This window comes from Carettochelys insculpta, chromosome 1, assembly GCF_033958435.1.
Source record: "Carettochelys insculpta isolate YL-2023 chromosome 1, ASM3395843v1, whole genome shotgun sequence".
In the NCBI taxonomy this organism is placed as follows: Eukaryota; Metazoa; Chordata; order Testudines; family Carettochelyidae; genus Carettochelys; species Carettochelys insculpta.
Window position 1 is genome coordinate 231181898 of NC_134137.1, and position 12264 is coordinate 231194161.

The window sequence follows — 12264 nt, forward strand, 5'->3', positions numbered from 1 at the left end:
CAGTACTTGGTTCTCTTTGCATTCTGATGCAATTTTTCCATGCTCCATGTAAGTGCAACAATTAAAACTCCTCATGACTCCAGGCAGATGTGTAAAGGATAATAACCAAAGATGTGTGGATTTGGTTCGGACAGCTGTTTCAACAGTAGTCTATGAATGGAACTGGTACCTTTGCCAGAGCGATCTGGGTGACTTCTGAAATCATCTCAAAATATAGAAATACAAGTTAAATCTATTGTAACTTCTGCAGTTTGAGACAGCAGCAGGACTGTTTTCCATGGAAGTGAAATAAGTCCCTGCTGCACTACGCAGCTGTGACTCCCACTAATGCAGAATGACTCGGGATAGAAACAAGGGATAATTCCCATCAGTGGGCATCCAGAGAAGGAGAGATGGGAGGACATTTCACCAGTGCACTTTGATGTGTACTTAGGAACTGCAGGGCAGGAATCATATCTCATCATGCATGTTTGTACGGTGCCTACCGCAATGAGGCCCCAGTCCTCAAAGATCCTTTGGTTACTACAAAAAAAAGAAATCCCATTCTTGTGCAATCCCTTCTCCCATTTGCCACCCAGGATTCATTTGTCATCCCCTACAAAAATCACTACACATTCTTCTCATGAGTCCCAGCCCAAAAATGGCATGCTCTCTGCCCTTCTTCTCTGCCCTCCAAAAAAAAAAAAAAAAAAAAAACCAAGAAAACACAAACACAGCACACATACAGAATGCCTTTACACAAAAGAGACTTGTCACACAGGCTCTCCCAAGAGTCCACTTACATACACACAAGATCCCCTTTCCAAACCAAGGTGTTCCTTTCCCCTCCCCCAGACTTCTCTCCCCCAACCGTCCCTTGGACTCTTCCCTTCCAAAGTTCTCTCTCTAATTTCCCTCACATTTATTCCCTCTATGTTACTACCCACTGCTTCCTCAGCATAAGGGAGGAGAAAACGCTTCAGGATCTAGCTTCCTCCTCCCACTGCAACATGTCAGCTCGAAGAGTATAGCAAATCCAGCCTCTACAATAGGGGACGGAGGTGATAAATGTTTCAGATATTAAATGGAAATAAGAAGCTGGCAGAGGACACATTTTAGGGAAGTGGGGCAACTCCTTCATTTTTAACTCCTCTGATATGGGACTGAATTAAAGGAAAGGAAAGAGCAGTAGAATGGGGGACACACAGACCTGACCAGAGAGGAAGAAAGCGGAGGAGACATGTTTCTCCTTTACCATCACCTGGGGTGTCCCTATAGTTTCCATGAAGTGAGGCTGCCTCCCCATGAAGAAGGGAGTTTCTGGAGGACATATCAGTTCAAATGCATTTGTCTGAGAATAGGCTGTAGCCAGACAGAACCCTCCCTTTTCTCTACTCCATCTTGTCTCTCCTGGGTGCTTCAGAGCACCAAAGGGTTAAAAGAAACAGCTCAGCCCTGGCATGCCCGAGAACGCGGATGTGCTTATCTCAGGCACAGTCTTTTTGATGCTCCGAAGCAAAAACAATGGGCTAATAAACAGCCGGGCCTCAGACTGCCCTTGGCTAAGTACCATCAGTTGATTCGCCTACACAAACGTCCCAGACGGCAGAAAAATCTCCGGCCCATAAAGAAAGAATGCCCTAAAATCATCTCCACCCCACAGGTGTGAACCAGCCTTGTGAGAACTAGTGGTCTCAAGACAAGTTAATTCAACTGGCATCTTTTGAGATAAGGAAGAGCGTATGTGACCCAATGGGTATAAAGTAAGGGTCCGGCAGCCCCTCTAACTGAGCTCCAATTACCTCTACCTGCCGGTCAGGAGGGTCTTTGCCTCCTGAGGTCCTAGGGGATGCCCATTCCTCTTTATTATTACTTCTTCCCGAGGGATTGAGTGAAAATGCTGGCCACGCCACGTTGGTAATGCAGGGGTGAGAATAAGACCTGTTAAGTGTATTGCTTTCCTTTTGTTTTCTTTGTGCACGTTCAATAACAGATCTATGAATTGTTATATGCTAGCTATTGGCAACTAAAGAACAAAGTGTAAACCTTGTAATCTTTGTAACAAAGTATAAATCTTGTAAGCTTGCAACAAAGTATATACCTTGTAATCTTGTAACCATAAGAGGTAAGTCTCCTTAGTCAGTAAATAAGTAACTGGTTAAGCTGTAACCTGACTCTCCCTGTTACTGTGCAAGCCAAACACAAAACAAAGAACTCAGCTGCTTTTCAGCTGCATTCGCCTGGTCATTGGTGAGAGCGTGCTGAGAGCTGAGCTGTGCTGCCTCCATGGAGCAGACTCTCTGGGGCACCCGTCAGCCACCCTGGTTGCCCGCTGTGAAGGGACTTTCTTGTCCTAGCAGCTAAAGAGTCAGGTGTGGGAAGCTCTCAGTACAACTGCTGGGGCACCTGTCAGCCTGTCCTGGCTGCCCGCTGTGAAGGGACTTTTCCTGTCCTAGCCGTTACAGACTCGGGTGTTAGGACCTTGGGGCATCCGTCAGCCTGCCCGGGCTGCCCGCTGCCAAGGGACTGTCTGGCCTAGCAGTTAAAGACTCGGATGAAAATAAGGGCATAGGTGGTATCTCACCTGACCTTCGGCTAACATAGGCTCAGGAACGAGGGGTATGGTCAGCGCAGATATAACGTTCATATTTTTAAAGAGCAAGTCTAGCACACTCTACCAAGTATATACAATATGAAAGTGGAGATGTTTCAAATTTTTTCAGTTTTCAGAGAGATCGCAAGAAGCAACCGTCTTGCTAAAAATCATCTGTGCCTAAAATTCATCCTGCCAACTTTAAAGTTGTCCTACAAAACACGGAGATGTTAGCTGAAAACATATTTTTACTGTAGGAAATGTTAGGTAACTCACATTATTGCACACATAAAACTGCATTAAAAGAACATGCAACCTTATTTCTGGCATTTCCTCACTTCAGAAAGCTTGACTTTGATAACCCTCATGTTATAAATAGCTTTTTAAAAATAGGTAATTACCTAGGTTTTTTTTTTTTAATAAACTAAAATCCCACACATTTTATTATGTGATACCATAATGACACCCACGTGGCTCATCAGCAGGGTTAAAATCTTTAAGTCTACAAGACACACTTCCAGTACTTGAGTAAACACGATAGCCAATAGCAATACTAGGTTGTCGTCGTCTGCACAGATTGACACAGGAAGGGTACAAGGTGCTTTGCCAGTGGGTTTCACAGCTATTTGCTAACAGCGAACAAATGGTGAAACTCAGGAATCCAGTCCCAGTTATACAAGAGCCTTCTGTATCCTCCAACTTGTCCCTGTCTGGTCATCTCTCTTTATTCCGATACCAGTCAGGCCTAGTCCTTTCCTCTGAGATCCTGGTCTGCACTCCAGTAATCTGCATTCCTGTCTAATCTGTTTCTTTCCCTCTTCACCAAATCTCCAGTCAATCTCATCTTCACTAGCTTCCCATTTGCCTCCCTGGGCTCATCTAAGCTCAGTTCCCTCCATGTATTTCCAAGTTCCCTTTCCCAGCTATTTTTGTCCAGCTAGTATTAGTTTACCCATCACACCCTACATGGCTCCTGATGAGGTCTCTCTCCCTCCCCTGCCACCTGCTAAATACCTATAACCAGATAATCCCAATTTTCCTGTCAAATCTCTTCCCCCGCCATCCCCCTCCCCAAGTCAGGTTCTTGTTTTGCTTGCTTTAAATTCAGACAGCTTCCCTCTCTGTAATGCCTGGGCCCATCAAGAAGAGAATTTCAACCTCAGAAGAGGCTGTCTCCGCACAGTTCCAGTGCCACACTGGCCCACAGCAGCTAAGAGTGGCAATTACATGGAAATGCTGCTTGCCTCCTGCAGGCCCAAGCTACAGTACACTCAGTACTGATGTCATTTTCCAGGAATTTAGCTGTTACGTTTCAACAAGTTTATGTTGAGCATATGTGAACAGGTATTTTTTCCCCCAAAAGACTTGGCTATATTTGGATGATTTTTCTACAGAACTGCAAAAGGTACAATCCTGGTAACTAGTGCAAAGCCCCTGCCAAATTTCAAGTCCCTACTCTAACAGCACTTTGACTGAAGATCTTCAGGACATCAGCGACACCTGAAAGACCGCTGTCATCAATGAGGAACTGAAGAGGCTCCAAGCTGACATTGCTGCTCTGCAAGAGACACGACTCGCAGATTCAGGATCTCTAAAGGAAAAGGACTACACCTTTTTCTGGCAGAGTAAAGCCCAAGAAGAACCCAGGGAGCATGGTATTGGCTTCGCCATCAAAAACACCCTTCTACACACGGTGGAATTAGTCATGGGCGGATCAGAAAGACTCTTTCAGGTCATACTTCAAACTTGCGCCAGTCCTGTCCACCTGATCAGCGCTTACACTCCAATCCTGTACGCCGCACCGGAAGTAAAGACAAGTTCTATGACGTGCTTAGTGCTGCCATAGCGCAAATACCTGTTCGCAAACAACTGTACATTTTGGGTGACTTCAATGCAAGAGTTGGAGCTGATCGTGACTCATGGTCTTCCTGCTTAGGCCACTTTGGTGTGGGAAAAATGAATGAAAATGGACAGCGTCTTCTTGAACTTTGCACGTACCACAATCTGTGCATCACAAACACATTTTTCCAAACCAAGCCACAGCACAGAGTGTCATGGAGACACCCACGCCTGAAACACTGGCATCAACTAGATGCGGTCATCGCTAGACGTGATAACCTCAAAAACGTCCTTCTGACACCCAGCTATCATAGTGCCAACTGCGATACAGATCACTCGCTAGTTTGCTCCAAACTCAAAGTGATTCCCAAGAAGCTGTAAAACTCTAAACCAACTGGAAGGCCCCGCATTGATGCCAGAAAGACAGCAAACTCAGAGAGAGCCGAAAAGTTCAGAGAGACCCTCAAGGAGAATCTGCGCAGCAGCCCTGGGGGTGCTGATGCAAAATCCAGATGGCAGCATCTGAGGGACACAATTTAGAACACAGCCTTGTCGGTGTGTGGAAGAAGAGCTAGAAACACAAATGACTGGTTTGAAGCTAACTCCGATGAGATGATTACAGCCATCGAAAAGAAGCGCGCTGCACTCCTGGAGTATGAACGCTCGCTGAGCCAGAGTACCCTGCAAGCACTCAGAGCAGTCAGAAAAACAGTACAGCAGACAGCCAGGTGCTGTGCCAACAACTACTGGCTTGAGCTATGCAGCAGCATCCTAGCCACTGCTGACTTTGGTAATCTCAGGGGAATGTACGAGGGCATCAAGAAGGAATTCAATCCCACCCAGAACAAGATGGCACCTCTGAAATCCAAATCTGGTGAAGTCATCGCTGACAAAGCCAAACAGATGGAGCGCTGGGTCGAGCACTACTCCGAGCTGTACTCATGCAAGAACATTGTGGTTGATACAGCCCTCGATGCCATTGAGCTCCAACCAGTCATGGACAAACTGGACCAGGAACCAACTGTGGATGAACTGAAGAGAGCCATCGACAGCACTGCAGTAGGAAAGGCCCTGAGCCAGGATGGTGTACCACCAAAGGAAATCAAGTGTGCCACGGACACTCTCCTGGAACCCCTACATGAGCTACTGTGCCTGTGCTGGAGAGAGGGAGAGGTTCCACAGGATATGCACAACGCTAACATCGTAACCTTGTACAAGAAAAAAGGAGACAAACAACTGCAACAATTAATGTGGAATCTCCCTTCTAAGCATCACTGGTAAACTGTTCGCTCGAGTCATCCTTGGCAGACTCCAGAAGATTGCTGAGAGGGTGTATCCCAAATCACAGTGCGGATTCTGCGCAGAGAGATCTACCGTCGACATGGTCTTCTCTCTGAGGCAGCTGCAGGAGAAGCGCAGGGAGCAAAGGAAGCCACTCTATATTGCCTTCATCGACCTGACCAAGGCCTTCGATTTGGTCAGCAGGGATGGACTGTTCAAACTGCTCCACAAGATAGGCTGTCCACCACAGTTACTCAAGATGATCCAGTCTTTCCACGAAGACATGAGAGAAACCATCCAATATGACGGCACATTATCGGATGTTTAGAGCACCAGGAGCAGCGTCAAACAAGGATGCATCCTTGCTCCAACATTGTTCAGGATCTTCTTCGCGCTCCTCCTGAAGCACGCCTTTGGATCTTCAACAAAGGGCATCTTCTTACACACAAGATCTCATGGGAAAATGTTTAATCTTGCAAGGCTGAAAGCTAAATCTAAGGTGCGGGAAGTCCTCAGAGATATGCTGTTCGCAGATGACGCTGCTGTAGTGTCACACACAGAAGACCAGCTTCGGAAACTGCTGGATCGGTTCTCCAAAGCTTGCAAGGACTTCGGGCTTTCCATCAGTCTAAAGAAGACAAATGTACTTGCTCAGGACGTTGCTGAACCTCCATCAATCAGCACTGACAACTATATGTTAGAGGTCGTCCACGACTTCATTTACCTCAGGTCCATCATCACTGACACCCTGTCATTGGAGTCTGAGCTAAATAGGAGGATCAGAAAAGCTGCCACAACTCTGTTCAGACTCAGAGAGAGAGTGTGGAATAACATCAAGTTGTACATCCACACCAAAATGCAAGTCTACAGAGCCTGCATCCTCAGCACCCTCCTTTACAGCAGCGCGTCTTGGACCCTGTACGCCTGCCAGGAAATGAGGCTGAACGTCTTCCATTTGCGCTGCCTCAGGCGCATCCTTGGAATATCATGGAAGGACAGAGTGTCCAACACCGCCGTCCTTGAGCAAGCTGGAATCCCAACCATTCACACCCTCCTTAGGCAGAGGTGGCTCCACTGGCTTGGCCACGTCCACAGGATGAATGATGGAGGGATCCCAAAAGACATCCTGTATGACAAGCTAGCCTCTGGCAAAAGACCTCCTGGACGCCCCCAATTGCACTACAAAGATGTTTGCAAGAGGGACCTCAGGGAGGTAGACATCGAGCCGGACAGCTGGGAGGAACTGGCAGACGATCACAGCAGATGGAGGCAGGAACTACACAAGGGCCTTTAGAAGGGTGAGATAAGGATCAGACAGCTAGCAGAGGAGAAGCGAGCCCACAGAAAGCACACGAAGGACCTGCCAGGCACCCATTAAACATGCAACAGATGCAGCAAGGACTGTCACTCTCATGTGGGCCTTCACAGTCACAGTCGACGCTGCAAATGATGATCCCAAATGGAACTACGAAGGGTGCGATCCATAGTCTACGTAGACTGAAGGATGCTGCTACTACTATTACTGTTTTCTAAAGAATAGGTTGGTAATATATCCTTTTTTTAAAAATGATAAAATATTTTTCTCGTGGACTTACTCTCTAAAGCAACCGATCTACTTTAATTGAAATTTAAAAATCAGCTCAAGACTTTTCCCCAAATATGGTAAGTTTGATAATGCTATAAGCAACTGCAAGTGAAAGTCTTACAATAGAAAGTATCAAGCAATCATAAAAATGGTGTAACCAGTTTCCCCTATGAAATTACCACTTACCCTATAACAAATAAACAAGAAAAAAACTAAAACATCTTTACAACTAAAAAGAAATAAGCTTCATACAAAAGTAACAATAATCATATAGTGGGATGTCACTCACCACAATCCTCTCCATCCACATATTAAAACTAGAAATTCTGAAAACCATCCATTCTCTTATACTGCTTCTCAGGACAGGAGGAGGGAGTGGAGAAACGTGTGCTTTTTGTCAGTTCTAGGAAACAGAGTTTGAAATGCAACTACTTTCCCTCTTCTTTACCCAAACTATCACTAAGGCTAAGATTTTATCATAGATATTTTTTAGTAGAAGTCACAGACAGGGCATTAGTTATAAAGAAAAATTCAAAGATGTTCTTGGCTTGTCCGTGCATTTTACTAAAAAAAATCCATGACAGAAAAAGCAGCTCAGCTGTATGGTCCCCCACCAATACTATTTATCCATGTGCAGATTTTTTTCCATCCATATGTGGGCTAATTTTTTTATGTGCGTGGAGGCATGTGTGACTGTACACCACCAGCAGAAAAAAAATCTAGCTGTGGGTGCTCTGCTAATCAGCTGGGCAGCATATGAATCTCTCAAGAGGCCACATCACACATGGTTTACAGGGAACACTGATCCCCACACCACACCCAGCTGACAGACCTGCTTGAAGCTCCAGGGCCCCCCCATCAACAGGCAATGGGGACAGGGAGAAAAAGGCACCAACTTTCAAAAGTATCAAGAGTGCTCAGACCCCAGCTCTCTTCCCCATTTCACCTTTTCCACCAATGCCCTGCATCTGCTCTCCCTCTTCCTACCTAGTTCTGCCCCCTCCCTCAAGCCTCCCAAATGCTGCTGAACAGCTGATCATGGAGGTAGGAGGTGTGGGGGGAGTCATTGATCTGCAGGGCCCAGCAGCAGGCAGAGAGGTAGCACTGGGAGTTGGGAAGGGTGAGCTAATGGGAGCCAGCTAGCAGTTATTCAGCATCCACCAATTTTTCCCTGTGGCACACTCAAAGCTGGTGCCTATCACAGATGTACCCTATAGCTCCCAGTCACCATGGCCTGAAGTCATGAAGATCACTGAAAGTCATAAAATCCCTGAATTCTGCAGCCTCCACGAAAGAATAATAGCTTTAAACATCACATGAACCAGTGCCAGCTGCACAGTCACCACCTCTCGTAGGAGCCTGGCACATGAAGTCTGCTTTCTGAACATAAGAACACCCTACTGGGTCAAACCAATGATCCACCTTGCGCAAGAGCCTGTCTCCCGTCAATAACAAGTGCCAGATAATTCAGAAGGAATTAAGACATCAAACGGCCAAGCGTCCACATCCTGCTTCTGACAGTGAGAGGTACAGCAGTACCTGGAAACGTGAAGCTGCATCCTCAACCATCTTGGTTGATGCCCATTGCTAGCCCTATCCACCATGAATTTACCTAGCTTTTGCTTTTTTAACCCTTCACAAAATCCTCTAGCAAACAGTTCCACAGACTGATCGTGTTTGCGTGTGGTTCCCCCCCCCGCCCCCACAGACGTTTTGTGTCACGGGGGGAAAAAAAACTACCCCAACGAAAAACCCCATGAAAGGAGCGCTCAGAAGCGATAAATGCACACGAGGAGGTGCCGAGGAGGAAGCCGCCAGCAGCCCCATCCCCGAGGCAGGATCTGACGACCAGGACAGTGAGTGGGACTGACCCAGTCCACATCGAGCCAGGCGCCAGAGACGGCCGGAAGAACAGGAACCACAGGGCCATGGGCGGAGGAGGCCGCCAGCGCAGGAGAGGGGCAAAGCCACAGCGCCGGCGCCGCGCGTCAATCCCCTTCCCGCCGCCCGCGGTGCTGGCCAGACTTGGTCCGCGCCACAGCGCCCTCGGCAACGACCGCACGCGCGGAGCTATGGGGCCGAGCCCCGGAAGCCCTCGCGCCACTTCACCGCGAACCGGACCCTCTCCTCGCCAGGGCGGCGGCAGGCAACGGGCCTCCAAGCGGGAGTCACCCTCACCCCCGCCCCGCATCTTACTATCCAGGTAGTGCTCCAGATACATCCCCGCCGCCATCTTGGGCCAGTAACAGACACTTCCGGTCGGAGCCGGAAACCAGGTAACTCCAGTCCGTCCGTCCGTCCGACGTCGCGTCACTGAAGTACTTCCGCGCAGAGCAGGGCCGCTTCCGGTTGCGGGAGGCGCCCTTTTTGAATTCCTGCCCTTTCCCCGCACCGCAACGGCGGTCCCGCGTCGGGCCGGGGGCGGGGCTAGGGGCTCCGCCCACCCCGCCGAGATTGGTCGGGGGAGCGCGCGGCAGCGGGCTGGGGCTGTTGATAGGCGGCGACGGCCTGGGCAGGTCGGAGTGATGCGGTTGCCGGTATCGGATGCGAGGGCTGGCGGGGACGGCGCGCAGTGGGGCCTAGAGGGTTTAAAGGCAGGGGGCGGGCGCGGGGAGGGGGGGCACGTAACAGGTCCTGCGCCTCGGACGGGCGTCAGAGTGGGCGGCAAAGGGCGGTTGGGGCCCCGCTTGTGCACTGTGGGGCTGCGCCGCCCGGCCAGGTCCAGCTGGGGGTTAGGCGGGTGCTGGAGGGGGAGAGAACGAGACGTGCCCGGCCGCATTCAGGACATAAGGTCCCATCTAGAGCAGTAGCAGAGAGGGAGCCGTGCTAGTCTGTACCTTGTCCAAACAAAAAGCAGTCAGGTAGCACTTTAGAGACTAGCAGAATGGTTTATCAGGTGAGCTTTCGTGGGACAGACCCGCTTCTTCAGACCACAGCCAGACCAGAACAGACCAGACTGAAGAAGCGGGTCTGTCCCACGAAAGGTCACCTAATAAACTATTTTACTAGTCTTTAAAGTGCTACTTATCTAGAGCAGAGCTGGGCAAACTTTTTATGTCGGGCTCCACTTTTCGTCCCTGCAATTAGCAGCTTCTCCCCCCGGCCCCACCGGTCTAATGTAATCCAGGCTGAGAGGAATGGTGGTTACGAGGGCAGGGAGACTTTGGGCCTGTATAAGAAAGTCAATGGGTGGGTGTGCCGCGTTTGACTGCTGCTTTTTCAGAAATAGTTTGCTTCTATCAGCACCACTTATCTCTTAAGCAGACTGAGTTATTGACAAAGCACAACCTTGAACAAACTAAAATAGTGAAAACCCTTGTATGCTGCGGGGTAGATGATAGGTGGTTTTCACAGCTACTCAATAGTGTGTGTTGGGCTTATGCTGTTAGAATCATGCACAAAAATAATTGTTTCTTCTGCCCTTTGGAAGAGCGATGTCTAATAAACATCATTTTGCACAGGCTCTGGGTCTCAGATAGGCCTGGCATTTTGAATATCGCTGTCTGGCTTTTTGGCTGTGATGCTTACATACCGAGTAGAGATCAAGAAAGAAAATGTCCTAGATTGCCAGCAAAATCCTGCATTCTGAAACTGACCGCAAAAAGTCATTAAAAGTTCAAAGCTTGATCCTGCCAACCCTTGAACATACAGTCCTAACTCACAGGATGAGTTCCATTGAAATAAACAGACATATTCCCCTTACTCAGCAGCACTCAGAGAAGCAATGATGTCTTAATGTTTTATATCAGTGTTTCTTAAACTTGAGACCATGGAACACCAAACACTAATTTTTTTATTTGGAACACTTATGAAAATTTAAAAAAAAACAAAACACCCAAAGAGCTACAGATACAGCAAAAACAAAATTAAATAATTTAATTAGGTATCGTAGCAAATGAGGTATTGTATCTGGTTTTAATAACAGAAAATACATACCATCTGTGTATTTTTCCAAAAGCTCACTGCACACCTGCAAGTTCATGTAACACCAGTGTTCCATGGGACATAGTTTTAAACACACTTCTTTAAATAACTCAAGGGTTTAAGAGAATGAAATCCTTCCTTTAGTTCACTCTTCCCCCCGACTCCCGGCCCTGACACATACTCCCCTTGTTTGACCAACCCTATAAACCTTACAGAAGGTAAATTCGCCAGAAGCGTCTTCTCCCAAGGTTAGCTATTACTTTTGGGTGGACTTTCCTTTCATCTGAGTTGTTCCACTCCAGAACAATTTTGCCTAAGTGGTGGCAGGGAGTGGAGGAATTCCTGCACCTGCCTGATGACAGCCACCACTAACTCATGAAAATGTAGCAGGAAACTGCATTCCTTGGACTGCTCTTTACCTGTATCCAACACGTTACAGAGGTGTGATCAAGGATTATCCACCCCCTGACTGCTATCCAATGCTACTCTTACATGTGGGCACAAATGATACTGCAAGGTGCAACCTTGAGCAGATCAAGAGTGACTACAGGGCTCTGGGAGTACAGGTGAAAGCAAGTTTGGAGTGCAGATGGTATTCTCTTCAGTCCTTCTTGTCAAAGGTAGGGGCCCAGGCAGAGACAGGTGCATCCTATAGGTGAATACCTGCTGCAAAAATGGTTGTCACTAAGAGGGCTTGGGCTTCCTTGACTACGGGATGCTATTCCAAGAACTGCTAAGCAAGGATGGGGTTCACCTTTCGAGGAAGGGGAAGACTATAGTTGGATGCAGGCTGGCTAACCTCATGAGGAGGGCTTTAAACTAGGTTGGACAGGTGACCAAACCCCACAGGTAAGTAAAGAACATGGAGACCTGGGAGCTGGGTTGGAAATGGGAGGGAACATAGGCTATAGTAGCAGAGAAAAAAGGAATAGGCAGAACTTGGAGGCAAAATCAAATCAATACCTTAGATCAGTGGTGTGCTAAACAAATGTTATCGATTGCCACAACTCCCGCACTCCCAGGCACCAACACCACCCCCAGGCTACTCACTGGAACCACACCG

General features: G+C 48.0%; 1 protein-coding gene across 3 annotated transcripts in view; it reads right to left on the reverse strand.

Moving 5' to 3' along the window:
* The window catches only part of ING4 (inhibitor of growth family member 4), a 30525-nt gene extending 20973 nt beyond the window's left edge, over window positions 1-9552 (reverse strand). For 2 of the 3 annotated variants that reach the window (XM_075001398.1, XM_075001388.1), the window contains exon 1: window positions 9474-9552. In XM_075001398.1, coding sequence (XP_074857499.1) covers window positions 9474-9510 — 37 coding nt within the window. In that variant the 5' untranslated portion in view covers window positions 9511-9552. The remainder of the gene's footprint in view (window positions 1-9473) is intronic. The other variant, XM_075001415.1, reaches the window with a different exon arrangement.
* Between the last annotated feature and the right edge of the window lie 2712 nt (window positions 9553-12264).